Source organism: Ursus americanus, unplaced genomic scaffold, assembly GCF_024610735.1.
Source record: "Ursus americanus isolate L20-20 unplaced genomic scaffold, mUrsAme1.1.p SCAF_65, whole genome shotgun sequence".
In the NCBI taxonomy this organism is placed as follows: Eukaryota; Metazoa; Chordata; class Mammalia; order Carnivora; family Ursidae; genus Ursus; species Ursus americanus.
Window position 1 is genome coordinate 414,408 of NW_028273647.1, and position 25,878 is coordinate 440,285.

A 25,878-nucleotide genomic window follows, 5' to 3' on the forward strand; every position below is an offset into this window, starting at 1 on the left:
TTTTGGAAGAGTTTAAGTAGTATAGGTGTTAATTCTTCCCTTACGGCAGGTCTAGTAGTGAGGAACTCATTTAGCTTTTCTTTGTTTGGAAAAGTCTTTATCTCTCCTTTATTTCTGAAGGACAGCTTTTCCAAATAAAGCATTCTTGGCTGACAGGTTTTTTTCCAAGTGGAGATGTTTTGACCTGGAAGTTTCATTGAAGAAAGGTGACCGTGATCTTGCTGCCCTAGGCCAGAGTTTTCTGCACAGCCGTATTTCCTCTGACCCTCTAAGGAGGCATGGAAATCTGCCAGGGAACAAAGCCACACAGACAACCTCCTCACGTTAAACCCAACCCCCTGACAAGGGGTGGTGAAAGGCCAACCAGGCAGAGCAGCCTGAACAGCCAAGCAGCAGGCCCCTCCCCCAGAAGACAGACCGGAAGAACAGGTAAGTGACACGCTTATTTCCTACAGGACTGCAAAACTCCACAACATGGGTGAACTTTTACATTAAGTGCATTCATAAAAATGCAAGCTTTGACTCCACTTTTGGGACCTACCCAAAGTAGATTCATAAAGACAGAAAGTAGAATGGTGTTGCCAAGGGCTGGAATGAGGCAGTAATGGTAAGTTTCTGATTCATGGTGTAGAGTTTTAGTTTCACAAGATGAAATGAGATGTGAATTTGGGTTAGACGGAGGTTGTAGAAAGGGTATTAATGCATTTAATACATTTAAAATGTATTCCATGAACTTAATGTACTTAATGAAATATAAACCTATAAATGGTAGATTTGTAGACGGTAGATGGTAGATTTTTGATTATGTGTATTGTATGTCAATAAAAATATTTTTTCTTTAAAAACTGCAAATACAGAGAAATGAACACAGGACAATTTAGTCTTGCCATTTTGGTGCTGCTATTTTGTCTCACCCATTTTCCTGGAGACAACTTTGATCCAACAAAATGTTCTCATTCTGTGCCCACTTAAAAGCTTAAAATCAGAATTTTCCAAAACATGAAAATTTTTTCAAAACGGTATTTTCAGAGTTAATTTAATAAGACATTTTATTCCTTGATCAATTTTTAAAAATGTAGCACAATTTAAAATTCTATTTTATCTACTTTAACTTTAATTCACTGATTTTAAAAATCAGAATCAATTTTTTATGCAAATGGCTTGGATTTTTTATCCATATCATAGTCTACTGACTGTGGGTTCTGCTGTTTTACATTTTGCTTATGTGTCATTATTTTTACCAAGTCAACTTTCCTGATGCCCATTATGAATATTAAAATATTTTTTGCCCAGTTTTATTGATATAATTGATCACTGTATATAATTGACACACTGTGTATGTGTAAGCTATTATGTGATAAGAACTCTCAGAATTTACTCTCTTAACACCTCTCAAACCATAGAGCGGTATCAACTGCAGTCATCATGTTGTACTGTAAATCCCTGTTATTTATCTTAAAACTGGAAGTTTGTACCTTTTCACCATTCACTCAATCCCTGCCCCCACCCTCCCCTCTGTTTCTTGTTACTTTAATCTGATCTGTTCTTCTGAATTAGTTTTCCGCCTTTTCTTTTCTTTGTTTTAGATTCCACATAAAAGGGGAAAATGTCTATGTATCTATCATCTATATAGTATCTATCTCCCTATATATATCTATACCTACACATATGTAGTGTTTGCCTTTCTCTGTCTCACTTGTTTCACTTGGCATAATGCCTCTAAGTCCAAAACTGTTATCACACTTAGCAGGATTTCCTTTTCTTATGGCTGATTAATATTCCATTATGTAGGTAACACTTCTTTATCCATTCACCACTAATGGGCACTGATGTTTTCCTTGTCTCAGCTATGGTAAATAAAGCTTCTTGCACATGGAAGTGCAGGTATTTCTTAGACATATTCCTTTGTTTTCTATGGAATGTTCCCAGACGTGGAGCTGCTGCACATACCGTGGTTCTGTGTTCAGTGTGTTGAGGACGCTCCATACTGTTTTGCACAGTGCCGGCGCCAGTGCGCATAGGCTCCTTTGCTCCACATCCTCACCAGCATTTGTTGTCTCTTGTCGTTGTTATGACAGCTGCTCCAATTGATGTGATAGGTCATTGCGCTTTGGGCTTGCGCATACCTGCTTATCATTTGTTTATGTTCTCTGGGAAAGTGCCAGAGCACTGAACACTGTCTCTGGGGTCCAGGGGCAAGACCAGTCTCCATTAGACCTTCAGGGTCCTCATTTGGACATACAAGGGTGGGTGCAGAATCACTCTTCTGGCTGAGGTGAGGGTGCTGGAATAGTAAAGAGGACACCATGGGAGTGGACAGAAAAAGGAGAAAAGGGAGGTTTCTGTGGTCCCTTATTCTGCTCTTGGAGCCTGGAGATCCTGCTCCTTTGCCACTCTGACTCTGGAAAGCCACTGCCTTGAGGACACCCAGATAAAAGCACCCCTTTCTTTGGTGGTGTGCCTGCCTGGGGCTGTACCACTAGAGACAGAGAACGTGATGCAGGGTGCTTCCTTGTCCGTGGTGCCTCATCAGTTCTGCTGGAGATACTGGAGAAGGAAGAGTCAGGCAGAGGCCATTGTGGTTGTCCCCTTGCCCAGAAACAGCTCAAAACTTTTAGTTGCGCTTCTCCCTACAGTCTAGCTTGTTAAAAGGGGAGGTGGGCTCCAAGATCTTCTCAGTTATTCATTCAGTAACTATACCCTAAGCACTCCCCTATGCCAGGTACCTTGGTGGACCCATGAGGAGAGCTGAAAATACCAAGAGCTCCCTGCTTTTAGGGGCTCACAGTCTAGAGATGGACAAAGCACAAACCAAAGACGTGAAAGAAAAGAGCAAGTGCTATATACGACGACTGAAGTGTGTAATGAAGGAAGGCTGGGGAGTCATTGGATAGGAAAATATGAAAGGCCTCACTGAGGGTGACATTGCTGAAAACAGATTGACAAAAGGGAGCTAGACCTGCACACGTCTGTGTGCGGTGTGTCAGAAAGAAGGGACCGCTGTTGCAGACACTCACTAACAGAGCTGGTTTGGCCAGAGGAGGTGAAAAAGGCAGCCCCCGTGGCTGGAGGGACACTAGGAGGAGAGCAGAGGGGAGGGAGGAAGGCAGGGAGAGGTGCTGAGGCCTGGGAGACTGTTACTTATCTATTGTTCCTATGTTACTGCCTTGCCCCAGTAGCCTGAATCTTAAAATGTATATATTTAATTTCTCACAGTTTTTGTGGGTGAGGAGTCCAGGCACAAATAAGCATAGTTCCCCAGGCTCAAGGTGTGGCAGAGGCTGCAGCAGTGACTGAGGCTAGACTGGCAGAGGATTTTCTCCCAAGTTGGCTCACATGATTCGGGAAGCTGTTTGGACTCAGAATCTGAGTTCCTGTGTGTCTTCTGGCCTTGGCACAGGCCAAGTTCTCTGCCATGTACATGGCAGCTCAAAATATCTGTGCTCGATTTTTGGTTCAGAGATCAAGAAGAAAAAGGGAAAGGGAGTGAGACGCAGAACACAAGAAAAGTAACTAGGAAGTTAGAAACTCTTTGCAATTGAAACTTAGACATCACATTTCATCGCATTGGCTGCATCCTATTGGTCAGAAGCCAGTAACTAACCACCTAATGGGTAGAGAGTGATGCCTATACCACAAGTCTGGATCGGTGGGAGCCACTGTGAAGGCTGTTCCGCTCATAGACAAAAATGAGGCAACTGGGGCGCCTGGGTAGCGCAGTCCTTAAGCGTCTGTCTTCGGCTCAGGGCGTGATCCTGGCGTTATGGGATCGAGCCCCACATCAGGCTCCTCCGCTAAGAGCCTGCTTCTTCCTCTCCCACTCCCCCTGCTTGTGTTCCCTCTCTCGCTGGCCGTCTCTCTCTGTCAAATAAATAAATAAAATCTTTTTTAAAAATTTTAAAAAAATGAGGAACTGGGTCTCATTCTAAATATAATGGGAAACAATTGAACAGTTTAACTACAGAGGACAGCAATATCTGCTTCTTCGTTCATTTCCACCCCATCATAGTGCCCACATTTACACAAGGCCAAGTGGGAAAGTGTTCCAATATTACATTGTTGGAACCCAGGCCTCTGTTGAGCGGCCCTCCATGCCAAGTCCCACCCCTTCTTGTAATTCTTCCATCCTGAAAATTGTGCTTCAGATACACAGGGGACCACCCCACCCATGTTACATTATCCACATACACCTGATGATGTCCCAAGAAGTGGATTCTAGCCTGATCCCCACTAAGCAGCTTGGGAAAGTGGGGAATATGTGAGAGACACAATGATTTAGGACTCAGAACTGGGAAAACAAAGAAAAAAGGTCTGAATTCAGTTCTGTCTCCTGAAACCTCAGACCCTGGTTACATTTCCAGAGAGTGGTGGCTATGGCATTTTTGGCTCATAGTGTACAGTTAAGGAGATGACATGGGGGAGAAAAGTAAACAGTTCGTTGCCAAGAGACGGCAGAGGCCAAGGTACTGGAATCTTGAAGAAGCGACCTCACTTCCTTGGTGATAGGCCCCAATTGAACTTAGAACTCTGGTAACCAGGCACATCCATTCAAAGAAAGCCTGCTTTCCAGCTCACTTGACTCGAGACGTTCAAGAGAACAAGATGTTCTGTTGCTGTATTCCTACTTTCAGGGGCTTTGGCCCAGAAAGTCCAGAGAGAAAGACTTTCACATCATTGTAGTCGTCGTCTCAGCCCGCTTTTCCGAGCCCTCTGGACATGTGGCAGGAGACACCAACAGGTAACACAGGGCAGCTCAGAGCAGCCCACTGGAGAGCAGGCAACAACAGTGATCCTACTTCAGCAGGCCCACACCTCTTGCCCCTCACTAAGTGTGTGTGTGTATGTGTATGTGTGTGTAGAGGAGGGGGCAGAGGAAGGATGCCCTTCCTGGGCAGAAGCAAGCTGCCAGGTGTTGGAACCTGGCCCATCTTTCATGTTCACACCCCAGGTCATAGCAGGCAGGATGAGAAGCTGAGTGCTGGGGACCAAGCTCAACCACCTGTATGTTAATCATGAGCCCTAGGGTTTCATCTGGCTTCCTCTTTGTTGGATGTCTTTTCTGCTGCTTCTCTTAGCCTTAACTGGAGAACACGATTTCTAATGGGGGTGGCCCCTTGTGGCAATGTCCCGTGAGGCCACTAATGTCTCTTGGCCCCATATATATGGGGCACTGCATTTTCGGAGCTGCACCCAGGAGATCATTGATGAGCTGGTCTGTGACTTTAACTATTCCAACTCCCTAGACAAGTGTCAGGTGCACCAGACCACCCAGGATCAGTGCTGCCTGAGGTGAGAATGGGAAGAGGGTTCTCCACACCCAGGGCCCCCACACAAATATGGGGACAGACCTAGGGCCCTCCTATAGTGTTTCCACATGAGTGTCCCTCAGGCCCAACCACAAAGTAATCCCAACATCTACACCTCCACCACCAGCTATGGGATAAGGTAGGAAGACTCTTCACATATATGGGAATGGTAGAGAATATAATTAATGTTTTTTTGCAGTTTAGGGGCGTAGGTTATTTTGTTTTGTTGTGTTTTATCTTACTTTTCCCGAAGCCATGAGTGTCTTTGTACTGTTTTTATTATTTTCCCTACTCACCCAGGTATCCTGTGTAGAACCCAGCTCCACTGTCCTTGGAGAACTTGTCTAAGGCCTTATAAATCCTCACACTAAATAGGGTGTTTGAACATAAAAGGAATGGTGGGATGAAGTCATTCTATATGTTTCTCTATAACGCGTCATTTCTCAGAGTACATCAAATCATTGTAGGTCCACCAGGTCACAAGCTGTGTCCTTATATGTCTTTTTGGACCTCCGTAAAGGAGGTCGTCAGCCACAGTAATTCAGCCTTTCAAGGCTGGTGGAACTTGACATGATTCAATTCTGTTGCCATTTCAGCAATGCTGCAAGGAACACTTAAGTGTCTTAACAAACTTTTTTTAGCTGCTAGATCTGCCAGAACATAGAACCACAGATTGGGTGGAAGGCCTCTGATGCCTCCTGGCCCAGGTAGCTGGCTCTATCTTTTCAGAGTTCCACCCAGGACATCTTTGATGAGCTGCTCCAAGGGTTCAGCTACTTCATCTCCTTTGACAAGCAGCAGGTGCATCAGGCCACCAACAACATCCAGTGCTGGTCTGGGGTGAGAATGGGTCCAAATTCATGTCCTATCTCAGGACCCACAGATGATCAGGGCAAGGCCAGAACCCACACTAGAAACAATTGGCTCCCCTGTGGCCTGCCAAGGAGGGTGGTTTCCCCTGAACCTTTCTCCCCATGTCAGGAACAGACCAGGCCTCATCAGCATGGGAGGAATGCCATGCATTCCATGCTCTGGACAGTTCTCAGGCCCAACGTCTATGATCTCAAGCAGCGTTGGAGATGCTAAGCTTCTGCTTTCTCCTGTCTGCAGTAGGGATGTTTACCGATGACTTAAAGGCATAGAGTTCTTAATAAAGGCTATTAAAAGAGAGAAATGCTATTGTTGCTCAACTAACAAAATGGGTTAAAGGGAACAATGGTTTATCATTTCACCCCTAAAGCCAATTGCACCTTTAAGCCTAGAGCCCTTTTCTGGGCGGGCCTTCAAGTCCCTTTTCTTGCACAAGTTCCCGAAGCGTTGGGAGTCTCTGGTCTGAACGCCAGACCCTGATCTTCCTGGTGGTTCATGGAGTTGAAGCTGAGTACACTGCGCTCCCCCCCCCCTGTCTTTCTGGTGGGGAAAAAGAATTAATCCTGTCCCTGGACGAGGCCTGCACGATGCTGATGCTCAGAGAAGGCACAGTGGAGCATTTCGTACGCTCCCTGGTACCATTCTTCCCAGATATAAACATATCAAATATCACAATTTTCTGCATAATACCATGTGTTCACTTCACCCCAACAGGTCCTGGGCCAGCAGTTCAACAGGTGAATGCCCACCCCAGGCACAGCACAGGAGTGAGACTCCCACCTACTAGCTGTATGTCTTGGGAATGTCACTGTACCTCTCTGAGCTTCACTTTCCTCTTCTGAAAAATGGGGTGGTAAGAGGCTGAATCTCATAGGGTTACTGTAGGAAATCATGGGAGAAAACACGGCACGGGCTTATCTGGGGCCTGGCTCTGTAGAAAAGGCTGCTGAACATGCTGGGCATCTTCATGTTTAGTAGTTCTCGCTCTCCAGTGAAGAAGCTCTCAACCTCAACCCTCACAGGCCTGTGGCCCTTCTGGGTTTACAAAAGCAAATGGAAAGCTCATAGTTTTCCTGTTTGCAAAGGACTTCTGAGATTCCATCTAGTTGGTCCTGGCACTGGTCCTTTATGTGACCAGATTAGGGAGTCACTGGGGGCAGGCAGAGCCGCCCAAGGTCCACTCAGTATTTGGAAAGTACTGGTTAGGAGTCATTCATTCAATAATATGTATTAGGCATGTAGTAATGCAGGCACTTTCCAGTCACTAAGATAACTCAGTCGACAAAGTAGATACAATGTCTGGGTCTCAATTTTAGTCAGAGGGTCAGATAGTCACTCTACACATCATAAGCACCCATGTCCATAGTTCATTAGATGTGACATCTTCATGGCCTACTCTAGGTGTGAATAGATCCACCTGTGTTTGTACCATTATGATGGACTATAACAAGTAAAAACACGGTCTTTGGGTCCAGAAGGAAAGACTGCTGCCTCCACAGAGCAGGGTGGGAGATACAGGGGTTGTGGCTGGGGAGGGACTTTCAGAGCCATAGATCTCACAGATCTCTTTGTTTCCATGGGAGGGCTGAATTTGGGGGGCTTCCTGAAGAAGCAAATGAGTCAAAAAGAGCTATGGATGGGCCTTCAAGCCCTCTGGGAAGCAGAGCACAATCTGGGCTGAGCTGGTGCCTAAAACATCCACCCCTTTGATGGTCTCATCTTGCTCTGCCTGCCCCTTTCCGTATCCACCTCTGCTGACCACAACTGGGGCCAATAATAGAAGCTGTGGTGAGCAGACCACTCACAAATCTGCCTCAAACTTAAGCCCTGATACTGGTCTGCATGGAAGACGGAGTAGACTAGACCTATGGCCGTGAAGAGTGTAAGTGGAAAAACCACTCATTCAGGTTTTCTGGATGAGCAAACCACTGCAAAGACAGCTACAGAGGGGTTGGAAGTGGCCTGGGGCCATCTTCTGGGACCCACACAGAAAGAACGGTGCTGTGGGAGTAGCATGTGGAATGAAAGGCCAGGCCTCTGACTGTGCTCCACATATGACTTGAGGTAAAGCGGGGGGGGGGGGGGGGGGGCTCTGTACATCTGAAGTGCCATGACTGGGACCTGAAAAACCATGCCCCCATTCTCCTGCTGCAGCGGGAACTTCTGGAGCCTGTAGAGGCAGAGGGTAAGGGAGATTGCAGTTTGGGAAGGCTATCTGGAATGGGGCTCATGGATTGGAAATTCATTGGATATATTTTTTTAATATTTTCTTATTATGTTATGTTAGTCGCCATACAGTACATCCCAAGTTTTTGATGTAAAGTTCCATGATTCATTACTTGCGTATAACACCCAGTGCACCATGCAATACGTGCCCTCCTTAAGGCCATGGTATATGTCCTGTTTTTGGAAAGGCACATGGAAAGTCAGTTATGTGGATGAACCTTTCTCTTTAACCTGCTCCAGTGCCAGCTCCAGGGCTCCTTCCAGTTGCAGAGCCAGAAAAAGGGCCTTCTATGGAGCTAGAGGCAACCCCAGCTCTGCATCGACCATCACCTGCAGTGTCAGAGCCAGCCTCCCCTCCATCAGCTGTTGCAGAACTGGAACACATGCTCCCATCATCTCCATGTGTGCCGGGTGCTGAGCTGCAGTCAGCTGGACCATCAGCTTTCCCAGGAATTTTCACTCCAGCTCTGACAATAGACATAGAGCCCACTGTGACCCCAGATGGTTCCTGCTGTGTCACCCCAAAGAACCAGCTGGGTGAGGAGAAGCCTGACCTCCTGGACTTCCCTTCCAGGCTTGTGACAGAGCAACTCACATATATGGATACGGTGAGCAGTTAGGCTCTCAGGGTGGGGCAGGGACAAGCGTTTCTTCTGCTGTAGGCTGCCTCACACCTGCCTTTCCCTGATGTGGACTCCTATGGTCTGGGACCAAATCTCAGCTCCACCACTTCCCAACCCTGTCAACCCATGAAGGTGCTTAGCCCCAAGCTTTCACTGTCCAGCTGCGGACTGTAGCGAGAGACCCTGATAAGCACTGATACGGAGGTACTAGGGAGAAGAAATGAGCCAGAATGGAGAGACCAATGGGCAGGCCCTGGTCCCATGGGTGGAGGAGGGCAGCTCTCTGTGTTCAGTCAAGTCCATGGGTCGCCCACCCACTTGTTTTGGAGGCTGAGTACCCTCATCAATTACTAGGTATCTGATGTGTACTTAAGTGCAGGGCAGATAGATAAACCTGTGGTTGTAGCTATCATGTGAGAATGTGTATCTGAGAGGGGAGTAGAACCAGAGGGATGAATAGTTGGAGGGGAAGAGTCCCCCTTGGGAGGAGCCACCTTGAACAGCAGCGTGGAGCTTGGAGTTTGTGAGGATGATCAGGATGCAAATGCCCTCCTTCCTTCCCTCGTCTCTATTTGCTCCTGGGCCATCCTGTCCTGGGCCCCTCAGTGAAAAAGAATGGAGTGACATCCAGGGACTCCAACCAGGCTCAGGCCACATTCTCAGCTTTCTGAGCTCTAGCTCTGACCTGTGACCCCTATCTAGGACACTACTCTTGCATGTGAAATAGCTGGGTGAACAAACCTCCCCCTGTTCTCTAGGAGCTGTTCAAGAAGCTGCTGCCCCATCAGTGCCTGGGCTCCGTCTGGTCCAAGCGCAATAAGCCTGGCAGTGAGCACCTGGCACCCACAGTCCGGGCCACTGTCGCCCAGTTCAACGGTGTGGCCAAGTGTGTCATCACTACCTGCCTTGGCAACCCAAGCATGACAGCCCGGGACAGGGCCATGGTGGTGGAGCACTGGATCAAGGTGGCCAAGGTATGCAACGGGAAGCCCAGCTGAGGTGATCTCCTGCGTCTCGGGCACTGCTCTTCCCTTGATCAGGTCTCAGGGTGGAAGGCCCTGGTCTTTGCCCTAGGGACTGTGCAGTCCCTAGGCTCTTCCTTCCAGAGGCTGACTGTGACTTGCATGGCCCAATGTTGGGATGCTCTGTTCCTCCTTGACTTCTTCCTTGGAGTGAGGTAAAATCCTTTGTCTCTCAGCATTGGGACTCTTTGGGCCTTATATGTGCCCTTCGGCAGGTCCCTGGACATCTGCTTCATCCAGGAGGAGTGATTTAAACTGAGGGTGACTGAAGCTCTAGAGAAAATCAGCCTCCACTACCCACGTGACAGCTCATTCTCTTCCCTCCCCAGGCCTGTCAAATCCTGCAGAACTACTACTCCCTGAATGCCATCGTCTCGGCTCTGCAGACTGTCTCAATATACCACCCCAAGAAGACATGGGAGAACGTTTCCAGGTGAGACGGTCTCTCTGCATGGACGGACCAGCATAGATGAGGGATCTCCCAGAGGCCTGTCCTCTTCCCCCTCAGCCAGCTTGGACCTCCTGGGAAGCAGCAATCCCTGACTACAGGACCTGGGCTGGCAGGCGGGTCTCTCAGCCTCCCTGGAGAATAGGCCACCATGTCTCCTGCTTTAGAAATCAGTTTTCCTAAATGTTCCCCCACAAGGCTGAGCTGAATAAATATTTTCATGTGTTTACAACCACTAAACTCTGCCCAATTGAAACCAAAATTGACCAAAACAGAGCTGCTCAATTAATATGGGAATGGAGTCATAGGATGACCTACATCAGAGCTCTGTCCCATGTCCTACAAAGACCTTAGTGCTCAGAGGAACCCAGAGAAAACTGTTATCCAGGCAATTTGACACTTTGGGGTTCTCAAATAAAAGGGACTTGCACTCAATCCTGCCACATTAGTCCTCCAATCGTCCTGCCTCCTTTCCCTCTATTCAGGAAGTGCTTTCAAAACTTTAAAAAGCTGGGCACTGAAGACAACCCACAGAGCAGGAAACTAGTCATCAAGGTAGCATGGAAGGTGCAGGTCTGGAAAGAGAAGAAGGGTGTGAGGGAACAGGGTCCTGCATGGATGAAATAGGGAATGGCCTGAAGCATTCCTTGGAGAGGGGAAGCCTTTGGCATGAATGTGGTGACAGGCTGGGGTGAAGATTCCATTGGGGGTGGAACAACCAGGTGCTGCTCAACCAGATTCGCTAGCCTAGACACCCTGTCTCTCTGTGTCAACAGCTAGTCCAGATGGACACCTGTACAAACCTTGAAAGCCCAGAGGACAGGGCTCTGCTCAGTGAAGGGGTTGGGATGGGTTGAGGGCCACAACAATAATGATAGTAATACGATACTGAGTCCTCAGGAGACGATGGGAGGTAGGTAGAATTCTCACTTTTCCTGATGAGAAAACAGGCTCAGGGAGGCCAGACTGCAAGCTCAGGGTCACACATGGAGAATGTTGGAGCTGAGATTTTTCTAGAATCACTCATGGCATGCTTAAGGATAATGTTTATCAGTTATCAGCGGACTTAAGTCAGATGTCTAGGGTCTGAATTAAAAGATGGTGGGGGCAAGTGGACTGAGGGTATTACGGTCTCAAGGATCTTGTCCTTGGCCCTACAGGAGCAACCATCTAATCTGCCACCCTGGTGAAGGCCCTCCAGAGAGCCCAGTAGAAGAGGCTGCAGAAGATGGTGAGTGTGCCTGAGGCCCAGGGCCTCCAAAGTCAGAGGAGAGGGGCTTCTCCCTGAGGGCTGGAAGCCTCCAAATCAGTACAGGTGGGACTTCAACTCCAGCTCCACTTCCTGTTGCTTCTAAAATTCTTGTTTCAAAGTGACCAGCAGGAGGGTCTAGAAAGCTGGATCCAGAATGTGTTTCGGGATGGGGAGGAGCCCAGGACTATATACCCTGTGATTTTCTAAAAGCAGGCCCTGGAGGTGATTAGAAAGAGTATGATGTACTTGGAGGGTGAGGGGAAAGGGAATTGAGGGGAGACTGCTAAGGGTCCTAGGCTGCTCCATGTGGGAAACTGGGGTGGGCCAGGAGGCTGCAGCATTTTCAGGGGAGGGTCCCCATGGGCATCAGAGAGCAGGGACTCATCCCAACCCTACCGCTCATGACACAGGGTGTTGTCCCCTAACTTGGCACTTTCCTCACTGAATTGGTGATGCTGGATATTGCAATGGAGGACTATCTGGAGGTGGGTGAGCCTGAGGATTGTGGGGGAGGGACCAGAATCCGGAGGTTTGGGAGCAGAGCGCCCCTGTACTGAGCCCTGAGCTCTCAGGACTCGGCAAACCTCCCCTCATGACAGCCTCACAGTTGCCCTTGTGAGCTGGGGTCTCTTGCCCATCTCAGTGATAAGTGAAGGGACGCTGCACTTAGGACACGGCTCCCGGTGCCGAAGACTGGTGAAGCAGCAGAGCTTCCTGAAGGCAAAGCTGCGTGAAGTCTGTCTGACTGGACCTCAGCCTCCCCTGGTGAGGTTGCCCGTGGGGGGAGAATGAAGTCAGGACCCTCCACATCAGCAAGCACCTCAGTAGCCGCAGCAGCCCCTTCCTGCCTGAGGCTTCGGCCTCCCCTACTGTCTTCCGAGAGGGTAGTGCTACAGTGTCCCGATCTGTAGCCAGTCCATCTGCCCCGTGTCCTTTCTCTGGACCCCAGAGCCTTGCCTAGATCCCAGTCCCATTATCAGTGTTTGCAGAGCCCACAAATGTGTCTTGGCCTTAACGCAGCATTAGAAGGTGTGGGTGTAAGGTGCTAGTAATAGCCAGGGGGCTCCTTCTGATGGACTTTGGCTCTCTGCTTTCCAAAGATGTGAGATCAACCACCAGAAAAAGAATAAGGTTGTGTGTCACTTCCTGTAGGAAAGGGTAGGGAGTAGGCCTCAGAGATGTCCCTGGGAAGAACATTGCTTGGCTCCATCCCCTCCGTCTCACGTTTACTGGGATAGTTTGATAATAAAGAAGTGGAAGACCCATCTAGTTAGTAAGTGGGGATAGAGGAATGCCATCAAGGATAGCTTCCCGTAGGAAGGGCTATTTATACTCACCTCTGAGAACAGGTTGGGATTGGATGAATCTGCAGGCAGGAGGGTGGCCATGTGTGCCAGGACCCGGGACAGTTCCCCTCTCCCATTGCTCAACCCTCACCAGGCCCTGCAGCTACCCCCACCCCCACCCCAGGCTCCCTATACATCCTGTGCTTCTCTCTCTGCTCAGGAATACCAAGTCATGACGGACATCATGCTGCTCCAGGTGGCTGCCAAGAATTACACCCTAGAGCCCGAGGATCCTTTTTGGGCCTGGTTCCAGGCTATGGAGTCTCTCAGTGAGGTGAGAGGTGAGGCCCATCAGGAGCTGGGTCGGTGAGGTTCGGGGTGGACTCTTTCTGCTGGCCACTCCTGGGATCCTCCTTCCCTGGGCAGCCTCAGGCCTTGTTGCCGGGGCGCCTGACTCCAGCTGTGGGCAAGCACTGGCAGGGACTCTTAAATGGAAGCTCCTGGGCAACTCACAGGTGTCCCTCTGTCCTTAGCTACACCCTGTCCTGCCAGCTGGAGTCCCGGTCCTAGCTGGTCAGTAGCACTCAAGAAGGAGAAGAACTGGCCGCAGTCAACCTCAGGGCTGAGCAAGTGTCCAGTGGCCCTGCAGGGATTCCTCAGCAGCTGGGGATTTGCGGTGCATCCGCCCCATGTGCTCCACATCCCTTCCTCCCATCTATTTAGTTATTTGACGGGGGGCAATATTTATTCTCTTAAATAGTAAGTGGTAAATTCAAATATTATTATATTAAAGCCCTTTTTTCTTTTAGAGCCCGAGAGTGTGGTTTGTTCTTTTACTTCCTACAGTAACGTAGAAGATATAGACTCTCATATTCATTCCTGAACTAAGGAATCTTAAAGCGTCATCAGCTATTGTATGTGGGAGGAAGGAGAAGAGCCAGTCCTCCTCCCTAGCTACTGGAGGGTACCCCCAAATCCCCTTTACTCAGAGGACAGGTTCATTTCAGTACAATAAATTTGGGCAAACAGCAAAGGCAGCCCCTCAGAACTCCTGAGATTTAGAGGTTGAAGGTACTTCCACAGAAATAGCAACAACCACTGAAAGTGGGAGTCTTTAAGAGTCACACTCCCCAGAACTGCTTCCTGTCCAGGACAGGAGCCGCTTTTTTCCACTATAAAGGAAGGTGGACTATTTCCTGCTTCCTTTGTTGACGTGGTGTTCTTGTTTTGTTTTTGTTTTGACCCAGTATCGAGAACTTGTAGTTTTCTAGTTCAATCTCTGGAATTGCACCAGCACTAAGTGGGGAAAAACATGTAAAGAGATCAAATCCTGCATGTGGAAGGGACAAAGCCAGAGGAAGGTAATTTGCAAATAGTCTGAGGGCAGGCAGGACTTGCCATCCTCAGTCTCCCTCTAAGGGCTCCAGGTTCACCATTTACTGAGACTGGAATCCTTCTGGGATCCTTGTCAATGATCTCTGGATTCCTATTCCTGCTTGTTTTGTGTATGGGAAAAAGACGGGAGGTGTACTTTAAGGCCACAGCTAAGCCTGGTTTATTCACATCTATGCTGACCTATGAGCTAGGATTTTCAGCATTCCTGCATTTCCTTATGCAGTTCTTTTTAAGGCAGAAATTCCCTCAAGGCCCCCGCATCTTGGTCAGATACATGGTAGCCACTTTTCCCTGGCTCGGACCTGATGGATCAGGGACTGGTTCTCTTGTGACAGGATAATTGTCCATATCCTTGACCAGAAAAACCCCTCTCTCCTTGCAGGTCAAGGTGATTTTAAGTCCATGTTGTTCTGAAGTCCATGGTCTCAAACATTCACCAGTTTACACATCCGGTCTCAGTTCACACGCTTACACTGGCTTGTCCGAAATTGCTAACTGAGGTTGACTCCTTAGATCCTGGAGACCCTGAGATAGCTCTGCTCTTTTCAGCAGTCTTGTGCTTAGATTATGTCATGGGGTGTATGAACTTCTCCAGTCAGGAGCTTTGAAAGATGATGAATGAGAGGGGAGGATTCGGGGGGTTTCATCAAGGAAATGCCACCAAAGAGATGACCAGAGTAATCAAATGGCAATAAATACAGTCTTATCAATAATTACTTTTTTTAATGTTTTTTTTTTTTTTATGTTAGTCACCATACAGTACATCCCTGGTTTCTGATGTAAAGTCTGATGACTCATTAGTTGCGTATAACACCCAGTGCACCATGCAATACGTGCCCTCCTTTTACCCATCACCGGTCTATCCCATTCCCCCAACCCCCTCCCCTCTGAAGCCCTCAACTTGTTTCTCAGAGTCCATAGTCTCTCATGCTTCATTCCCCCTTCTGTTTACCCCCTTTCTTTATCCCTTTCTTCTCCTACCAATCTTCCTAGTTCTTATGTTCCATAGATGAGAGAAACCATATGATAATTGTCTTTCTCTGCTTGACTTATTTCCCTTAGCATTATCTCCTTCAGTGCTGTCCATGTTGCAGCAAATGTTGAGAAATCATTCTTTTTGATAGCTGAGTAGTATTCCATTGTATATATGGACATCTGCTTAATCCAGTCATCTGTTGAAGGGCATCTCGGCTCCTTCCACGATTTAGCTATTGTGGACATTGCTGCTATGAACATTGGGGTGCATGTGGCCCTTCTCTTCATTATGTCTGTATCTTTGAGTGTTTACCCTGTTTAGATGGATTATTTCACATAAATTAGATTCCACTTAGCTAGAAAGCCAAAAGCTCTGTTTTTCACTCCCTTCCTGCTCCTCTCTTTTGCCTTCATTCATACACCAAGGAGGATGGGACATCAGCAGCTCACCTTGCCTCTTAATCACATCCATACCCTCTTGCCCCATGTCCACATCAATCAGAGCTCCCTGAGTAATTTCTGAGCAGCACCATCGGTGTCCTGACAGTTACTCCATGTCCCCCAGACCCCCTGGAGTGCCCATTGGAGGACCTTTCCAGTGACAAGGCAGAGAAAGGGGTCCCATCTCTCCCCCAGGTAAGCTTGACTTCGTCCAAAATAGAAACCTTGCTTCATTTCTTTGTTTTGGGGCCCCTGACTCAACCACTGGTTCCCATCAGGTTTCTTAGAGAGAACAAAAGACTTGTACCAGCAGTGTTTAGGATGATGCCATCCTCATAGTGTTTTGCATTTTTTTAATTGCAGATGAATTCAACAGGAAATAAAAGCATTCCATTTTTTTATAATCACTCATTGAGAAATAATCTACGTGATGAAAAAGGTGGGGCTTTCTTGTCTGCTTTGGTCTGGAGAGCCACCCTGATTCTGGGTTCTTGCTAGGAATGAAGGTTGAGTGTGTAGTGGGAGAAACCAACTGTCCAGTAAAGAACTATGACCATGTTCTACAGGCCCCAGAACAACTAGGTCATTTAGGTTGTGTGGTTTATGTGTGAGGGCTAAGGGGTGTCTATGTGGTGTCAATGTAAATGTGATTGTATTGAGTATGTGTGTGTTTCCTCAGGAGGTATTTCCCATTTACACAGAACAATGCAATGTCAACTTTGCAAAATAATCTCCTCACCACTGAACACTTCACATACAATCCCGAATTCCTCCATCACCACAACTGTGCCTGGAAGTTTGTTGAATGTTCCCTTCCTCAGATGGAGATAGAGCAGAAAAGACTGTCCCAGGTCTTGACCTCCTAAGGAGGAAAGTCAAAGTGTGGACCTAGGCCTGTATCCCCGTTGCTGATGCTCTGTGCTACTGATCTGCACTTATCACTCAGCTACGGGATCGTTAGTCACAGAGCAGGGGGGTTTCAGCATCCGTGTACACTCCCAAAGTACTGAAGTGTACACATGTCCCAAACACTGACCACGTTATAAGGTGGCCTCAATGGTCACATAACCCAGAACAACTATAGATGGATTTAACAGCCAGCTCTGGCATAGTCATTAGAGTGAAACTCACATAGAAAGTCCACATGCTCCTGGTCAGTCCACTGATTCTGAGAGCTAAGAGGCCCCATGTAGGACAGTGCAGGCCAACAGCTGTCATAGCTGAGGTCATTGCTTGTACATGGCCCAGAGCAGTTAAGAATCAGGAAGATAATTTAATGTAATTTATGACATCACCATACCATGAGAAATGCTCAAATCCTGTAAGTCCATACCCAAGGTACAGTGGCAAATAGGAATTTAAAGTAAAACTTGGCTTTTAGCTTGGTGCCCATCACCCTTGTTGCAAATCTCCTAAACAGCTGGGTTAGGGAGTGTCAGTGTTCGCTCCATGCCTCCTTTACTTTCCCCATTGTGCAATCTTGGCACCCTTGTCACAGATCATTTATCTATGTACGTGTGAGTTTATTTGGGGGCTCTCTGCTCTGTTCCACTGGTCTATCGGCCTGTTTTTATACTAGTACCATTCTGTTTGATTACCGTAGCTTTGTAATATGCTTTAAAGTCAGGAAGTGGGGGGACTCCATCTTTGTTCTTCATTCTCAAGATTGTTTTGGTTATTAGGGGTCCTTTGTGGTTCCATAAATATTTTAGGGTTTGTTTGTTTGTTTCTATGCAGTGACATTGGGATTTCTGTAAGTCGCTTCCTCTAGGACCTGGTGGTTGACCTTACTGTTTAGTGTCCCAGAGTCTTAAGTTGTGCCTGTCATGTGTGCATGAGCCCAGAAATGCCTATACATGAATGATCAGATCAGGCCAGCAAACTACAACCAAGAAACAACCAGCGGAGGGCAAGTGACCTCTTTTTCATCTTTGGATTCTAGAACTGTGCTCTCCAGGGTGCTAGCCTCTAGCCACATGTGTCTGCTTATAATTAATTTTACACCAACATTCAGCGAATTAAAATAACACCACATTGCTCACTCACACTAGCTACATTTCAAATGTGCGCATACTAATTTGAATCTCCGGTGGTAAGTTTGGAGGTAAGAGCTGCAATGTGCCTGTAGAACTGAGAGTGTGAAAGCTGATTCATTCAGCATCTCTGTCTCATTCGAAGGTTTGTAACTGTGATCAATTCTTGTTGAAGGGCTCTGACTCCACCAAGTATAGAGAACTTCTGAGAACCCACAGGAAATATCAGGTTGATGCCGTATGACCCACACAGCCTCAACTAGAGGAGGAGGAAAGGGTGAGCCCCTCTAATTGATGTGTTTCTATATATCATATTTGGGTGTCTATAGATTTTCTTGTGGAGAGCATTCAAGATTCCAGTAGTGAGGAGGATGACTCTCCAGGTAGGGAACAACACTCAGGTAGGAAGCAATGCAAGAGGGTTCCGGGTACAGTTGGGTTGCACCTGCTGCTCTGGAGACTGAGGAAGGTGGATAGGAAAGCAGAAGGGGTAGGGAAATATATGTACAAGTCTAATTTGTTCATTTCATATTTTAATGACATATTAGTAAGAGGAATGGAGTCCATAGGCATCAGGTGTGCTGTGTTTGCAATCATTTTTGCTTTCCTATTTAAAAATTCATTCCCATGGGGGCGCCTGGGTGGCACAGCGGTTAAGCGTCTGCCTTCGGCTCAGGGCGTGATCCCGGCGTTATGGGATCGAGCCCCACATCAGGCTGCTCTGCTATGAGCCTGCTTCTTCCTCTCCCACTCCCCCTGCTTGTGTTCCCTCTCTCGCTGGCTGTCTCTATCTCTGTCGAATAAATAAAATCTTTAAAAAAAAAAAATTCTTTCCCCTGAAACCTGTACTTCCTTCTCTTTCCCACTGCCAGATGTCAAAGCTTAGGTTCTGTTTCATTAGCACCTCTTGGGATTTTGGTATCTTTCTTGTTATTAACCTTGATGGATGTAATCCTGTGCGACCCAACAGACACTTGAATCTGGATACAAAGTTCTAGCATGAGCCAGGAGGTAGATGAGAGGTCAACTCTCTCCCTTTTAACGTACAGGACTAGTAACATTATGTTCCTGTCCTGTTTGCTCCTCCTTAAAGGCCACTTCCATAGCTAGGTGAGTTGAAGAACCTTTCCTCTGGAATTATGCATATGCTCCAATGTCCTTTAGCTCATCCCAGCCTCCATACCTCACCCAAGTCTGAACTGTGAATGTGCTTCCATCTGAAAGAGGCCCATGTGCAGCTGCCCTGGAGACCCTCCATGGCCGGCAGGGATTCTAGAGGACTGTATGAGGAGCTGCTGGGCCTATTTCACACACCAGCTTTTACAGCCCTGCTGACCTGGTCACCTGGCATTGACCACAGGACACGACCTCTCTCTGGGCAGCAGGGCAGGGAGTCAGTGCTCCTCTCAGAACCCACTGCCTCAGCCACACATTGGCCCTGCCCCCCACACCTTGGTCATGCCTACCCCAGGCCTGCCCAAAGCCCACCCTCCCAGTCCTTCCAAGGTTCAGGGCAAACTCTGGCAGGTAGTGTGTGTTTATGTGATCGCATCAGCTGTAGAGCCCCTGTTGCCCCACGTATAGACTAAGGGAATTTAGACAAGTTAGCTTACTTCTGATTTCATGTTCATGCTCTCTAGGGGGCTAGGAAACCTATGGGATTTTTTGAGAACGATCTTCAAGTAACTGCAATTACCCCAGGCACAGGACAGGTAGTATGTGGAACTCATTGCCATTCTCTCCCATAGGGCCCAACAAAACCCCAGTCCCATTACAGGTGCCCCCTGGGTTTGGATGGATTGGTTAATTGATCAATTGATTGATGAGGGAGGGTGGCAGTATACCCATGATCATTCCTCCGGTGTCCCCATATTTTAAAATAACATGGCTGGTAGAGGCTGACACGGAGAAGGACGATGAACACTAAATAGTGGAGAGAAGTGGAAGGGGAGTACTGAGTCATGAGTACTGAGGAAGGCAACATCACACACAGAAATGCATGCAGACAGTGACTGCCTTCTTGTAAGGACAAGATGACACAGGAGTTCATTCATGGTCACAGTTATGAAATTTGAAGGCTGGAAAAATATGTTGCAGATCACAGAGACCCATTCCCTCATTGCAGAGGGGAAGACAGAGTCATCCCCAGGTCGGCCTTTATCCTGCCAGGAGCAGTGGGTCCAAGTTCTCACCCCAACCCTGACTGTCCCCGTCCTTTCCCAAGGCTTCCTCCTCCCCACTCCTACAATTATCCATGCACAGGATTACATGCAGGGAGCAAAACTGTGCATGCAATTTATTTCCTCTTTCCTCTCTTTTCACTTTGTTTTTGCTATCTATAAGCTCCTCTTTGTAGCTCTTCCCCCATTCCCTCTTTATAATTCTCATCCTGTAGTATGTGGTCTCATACAGGCACTTAAGGTCCTTGGATCAATGTCTATAAAACCTCCTGCAGCCTACCTCATTCACATTCTTAGTGTTGCTCTGGCCCCTTACGCTGGGTCTGTACCACGGACTCCTGCTGAGCAGCCCTGAATGGCCCCAGCCAGGAGCTGGGCTGGGAGTCGGAAGGGTCCCTGCTGGAGGGGCCCCGGGAATTCTGGATCTGCTCTCAGCATCCTCCACTTAATGGTTACCTGCCCTGGGCGGCTCTGGTTATGCCTGATTCTTGTCTTCCTTTCAGCTGTTAACAAATTTTTTTGTAATGGACTCAAAAGAAGGAAAAGACAAAGCAAATTGGGGCAAAGAAGAACAGGAAGAGGAAATGTGAGTGCAGGGCACTTGGGATGAAAATGGTAAAGCAAACGAGTGCACATGTTCTCCGTTGCTTCCCTAACTTCCTTGTTGGCACCGCAGGAAAACCAACCAAACACTGGGGTGACCGCTGATGCATGCGGCCACAAAAGCGGAGACAGGGTGGTGGTACTAGTACATACAGGCAACATAACTACCTTCCAAGGACGCTGCCACACTCTTTCTGAGCTAATTATGTGTAATCGTCGTGCCTAGACTATACATGGAGTAGATGATTTTATTCATGTAACCTAATAAGTTAGATATTATTCTTAAGTCCTTCTATAGGAGGCTGCCAGGGTCCTGGAGATGCTCTGTGTGTCACATTGGTGTTGGCAACAGATGCATTTATATTACAGGAAACCATAAAGCTAGACATTTAAGATTCGGGGACTTTACAATATGTAAAGTAAACATCAATTAAAAAACAAACGTAAAACTATTTTTTTCTACAAAACAAACTCAGGCACAGATCGTTTCCTCTGATTTCTACAAAGTGTTTTAGAAGTGATGCCACTCTCCGACATCCTCTTCCAGAGAACATATGCAGAGGGAACACACCTACACTGCTTTCATCAGATCAGGAGAATTTGGATGCCACCTAGCAATAGACATCACAGTAAAGGGAAATCACAGGTTAACTCTTCTGAATGTAGATGTCAAGATCCAAAACCAAACATCAGCGGTCTATAAATCCACAGAGTTTTTATAAAGGAATGAAACTGGGATTTCATGGAGTGATTTCCATTGGTTGATGTGAACAGGATTACTGGGTGTTTGGGTGCTGCCTGGGACAGTGGTGAGAAGGGACAATGCCATTGGGTTGGTGGAATGAACATTTGGTGGCAGAGGGAAGAAACTCTCTCCCTGCAACTGCAAGGTCTAGAGAAGGGTGAGGAGTCTACAGAGACTTCAGAGTTTGGGGAGCGGGAAGTGCACACTCAGACTGTAGGCTCTGCCTGCTCAGGCTATTGCTCAGATCAGTGGTCAGAAGACAGTGGAGGACATGTCAGCTTCATCTATTAAACCAGCAAAGCACCAGTCCATCAGGTCACTTTCCTCATTAGCTAGTGGTTCATCCAGGGTTGGTTCTTGAAGGCCAAGCTGATTCATTAGAGAGGAGTTATATGTGCAAGTTGGCTTGGAAAATCCTGGGCTCTGGGCCACATAGGAGTCAAGCAGAGCACTGGTCACACCATCGGTCTGCCTTGAGGCAGCTGATGTGTGATGATGTGGGAGGAGGAGGGATTTTCCCCCTGACCTGTTAAAGGGACTTCCTTTCAGGAAAATATCATAGCTTTTGGGTCAGAGATTGAAATGTTTGGGTGGAGGCATGTGCCCTTCTCTTGGCTCCAGCACCTTCTATGTCCTGGCAGCAACTTTGGGGCAGGAAAATTTGGGGAATGGAGGGAGGGTAGCCCTTGGTTCAGAAGTCCAGCACATGATCTGGAGGACTCAGGGAAGGCGGTGGGGGTTGTTCAGGGATCTCTGTCCCCAAGGAAACAACTACTTTCCTATCTCAGATCTGTCATCAGCCTTGTGACTCCAGGCGTCATTTAAAATCTCTACAATTTAGAGCCATGAATCACAAAACAGGGGTCACAGCACCTACCCTGCATAACCCATGAGGATGATGGGGGATGACAGGAAATGATGACAGATACTCTCCATGAGCTGTAAAGCATCATGCCCATGTGAGGGCTGAAATGTCACCTTGCACCCTCCCCTGCCCTGTATCCGTTCGAGTTTCCTCTCCGGAGGCAGCCACTCCTGTATTCCTTGCTTATTCTTGCAGACAGTTAATGCTGGAACACTTACACAGCACTTACGCAGCACCGGTCATTTTCTCCAGGTGATGTCTGGACTGTCTTATATTAAGCTTCGTAAGGGAATACTAGTAAATAGGCCTCATGCCGCAGAACAGGGAACCAGGGACAAAGGGGTTAAGTAACTTTCCCAGGTACATGTGTCTTCTAGCATGAGTTGATACCAGCCACCAGACACCAGCTCTCATGCTCTCTCTCTCTCTCCGTCCCTGTGCTGTGCTGCCTTTCTACATTGTCTCATCCTCATGAAATCACAGCCCCATCACAGATCATAATACCCCTCTTTGCTCATAGAACAGAAGTGCAGCATAGGAATGAATGAATGTGCTCCCAGGGTCTTCTCTCAGCTGCATATCAACAGTTCTATTTTCAGTATGTTTTCTAGGATTGTGGCTCAGGTTATAAAAAGAAAAATCATAAGGGATTCAAACACGGGATTCACAATATAACTATTTGTGTTTAAGAAGATCTGCTGGCTGTCCACTGTTCTGCTGGCTGTGCCCACAGTGGTTCAGCCACATTGAAATGGGCATCTGACCAAACAACATGGTAGGGCCACAAATATCACCCCCACTAACTACTCCATTGAAGGTGGCATGGGAGTAAAATCAGTAATTAGATTCAAGAAGAAGGACTGTAGTTTGTACAAAAGACACTGGATGTTGGAAAGGAAGGAGTGAGCAGGGAAGGTGCATACTCAAGGGCCAGTGTGGCTACTTCCTGCTCTCAGCCATGCCTTCCGTAGTGGCTGCTCTGAGGGTGGGTCAGATAGTCAGGGAGACACTGGAGGTGTGTAGATTTCATCCACTAAGCCACAAAAGTCCAGCCTGGCAGACCCCTCTCCTAGTTAATGAACTGCTCATCATCCAAGTTTGGTCAGTTGAAGACGAAGCTAGTTCTTTGGGCAACTGTCACGTGGGCAGTTGGTTTAGAATGTCCTGGGTTCTGAGCCAGTTGGGAGGCAAGCAGACTACTGGTCATTCAGGGTGATCACCTGACCACCAGGGAGTCTCACTGAAAGGCAGCAGATAGAATCAAGTGCTGGGGGCAAGTGAGGGGAGATGGAGACATACTCAGATCCCCCCACTCCATCAGGGGTTGTTCTTCATTTGGAGGAAAGACAATGTATTTTGAGTCAGGGATTGAAACACAGAGCCAGGAGTTGGGTCAGGATTTGAGCCATCCTCTTGGTGCAGGCACCTCCTTGACATACCAGGTGTCTGCCTGCAGAAACCTTGGGGCAAGAGGATATGAGCAAGGGAGTGAGGAAAGGGCTCAATTCAGGTGTCCAGGACCTGATCTCGTATTCAGGTGATCAGGGATCTCTATCTCCAGGGAACCGTCTGTATCCCCTGACTCAGAACCATCATTCAGTTGCAGTTGAGCTGCAACTCTGAGAAAGTCACTTAATCTCTAAATTTCAGTACCTGCACCATGAAATATGGATCTCAGCCCCTACTCCTCCCACCCTGTGAGCATCACAAGAAATGACTTTTCACTATTGGAAGTTGAATATTGAAGTCTCCAATTGTTATTGTTGAGGGGTCTGTTTCTCTTCATTTTTGTCAGTTTGTTTTATGTATTTTGGAGTTTTCTTGTAAAACGTTCATAATCTCGAAGGATGGGCCCTTTTGTCATTATAAAATGTCCTTTTTTTTTCTAGAAGAAAAATGTCATAAAAGTTTGTCTTATATTATCAAAGCCAGTCTCGTTCTCTTTTGGTTACTACTTGCTTAGCATTTATTTTCCTTTTATTTTCAACCTCTCTGTCTTAGACTTAAAGCGTGACTCCCTCATAGGCAGCAAATGGAGATTATAGGGTTTTTTTTAAATCCATTCTGCCAATATCTGCCTCTGAATTGGAGTATATAATCCATGAATATTTAATTACTAATCAGCTAGCATTGGTATCTGTTTTTTGTTTTGGTTTGGTTTTTTGGCTGTATATGTCATCTCTTTTCTAATAGTCCTCCATTACCGGTTTTTTATGTTATGTTCTAGCGTACCGAATACATTTCCATGGTGCTTCTTTTGCTATATATTCTGGGTTATGTTCTTAGTAGCTTCCCTCAGATTATAATTAACACCTTAAATTATAACATTCTAATTGGATTAATACCAGATTAATTTCCATGGCATATAGAAACTACCTTCATGTAGATTCAATGCACACCCTCCCCTTATTGCCATGGTCATACAAATTATATCTTTATACACTGTGTGCTCGTCAGCATGTTTATAATATTGACTTCAGGTGGTGCCTTTTAAATCAGGAGAAAATAATACATTGTTTACAATTATACACATCTTACATACTTTTATATTTTTTATTTAAATTCATTAGCCAACATATACATACTTATATATTTACACTTTCTTGTATATTAACCTATGCAACTCTTTATTTCTTCATGTAGAATTAAGTTACTCTGTTGTCTTTTCATTTCAGCTTGAAGGACCCTTAGTATTTCTTTGTAGGCCTTGTGAAAGCAGTGGGTTCTCTCAAATGTTATCTGGGAATGTCTCAATGTCTCCTTTATTACTGAAAGACATCTGCTAGATACAGAGCTCTTGGTTGACAGTTTCTGTCTTTTGGCACTTTTCATGTCATCCCACTGCCTTCTGGCCTCTGGTTTCTGATGAAAATTAGCCATAAAATTGAGGAGCCTTTGTAAATGATTAGTTGCTTTCATGATTTTCTCTTTGTCTTTGGCCTTGAACAATTTTATTATGAGGTGGGTTTATCCTGCTTGGACTTTTTTGAACTTCTTGAATATTTTTATTAATGTTTCTCATGAAATTTGGTGAGATTTTGGCTATTGTTACTTCACATATCTTCACTGTCCCTCTCTTTTATTTATTTTATCTTTTACTTATTTTATATTTCATTCCCTGTCTTTTCTTTTTCTGGGGACTTTTCTTTGTGCATATGTTGGCATGCTTATTGTATTATACAGGTCCGCGAGGCTCTGCTATTTTTTTCTCCCATCCATATTTTTTAACTCACTGTTCATCAGACTGGATCTCTATTAATCTATCTTCAAATTTTTGTCTTTTTCCTGCTCAAATCTGTTGTTCAGCTTTGTTGTGGCTTTGTGTCTCCCCAAATTATACATTAAAGTTGTACCCCACAGTACCTGTGAAAGTATCCTTATTTGGAAATAAGGTCTTTGCAGATATAATCAAGATAAGGTTACACTGGGGGCGCCTGGGTGGCACAGCGGTTAAAGCGTCTGCTTTCGGCTCAGGGCGTGATCCCGGCGTTACGGGATCGAGCCCCACATCGGGCTCCTCCGCTATGAGCTTGCTTCTTCCTCTCCCACTCCCCCTGCTTGTGTTCCCTCTCTCGCTGGCTGTCTCTATCTCTGTCAAATAAATAAAT

The 25,878-nt window shown here is 46.8% G+C and overlaps 1 protein-coding gene across 25 annotated transcripts in view; it reads left to right on the plus strand.

Moving 5' to 3' along the window:
• The window catches only part of LOC148106761 (ral-GDS-related protein-like), a 130,233-nt gene that overhangs the window by 86,915 nt on the left and 17,440 nt on the right, over positions 1-25,878 (plus strand). For 7 of the 25 annotated variants that reach the window (XM_087860442.1, XM_087860446.1, XM_087860439.1 and 4 more), the window contains 8 exons: positions 157-429; positions 6,891-6,965; positions 8,643-9,010; positions 9,784-9,999; positions 10,377-10,480; positions 11,656-11,726; positions 13,254-13,367; positions 13,567-13,843. In XM_087860442.1, the coding sequence (XP_087716568.1) occupies positions 279-429; positions 6,891-6,965; positions 8,643-9,010; positions 9,784-9,999; positions 10,377-10,480; positions 11,656-11,726; positions 13,254-13,366 (1,098 nt within the window). In that variant the 5' untranslated portion in view covers positions 157-278 and the 3' untranslated portion in view covers position 13,367; positions 13,567-13,843. Of the gene's footprint in view, positions 1-156; positions 430-6,890; positions 6,966-8,642; positions 9,011-9,783; positions 10,000-10,376; positions 10,481-11,655; positions 11,727-13,253; positions 13,375-13,566; positions 13,844-15,968; positions 18,155-18,206; positions 25,689-25,878 lie in introns of those variants that run through there. The other 18 variants (XM_087860447.1, XM_087860444.1, XM_087860451.1 and 15 more) reach the window with 16 other exon arrangements.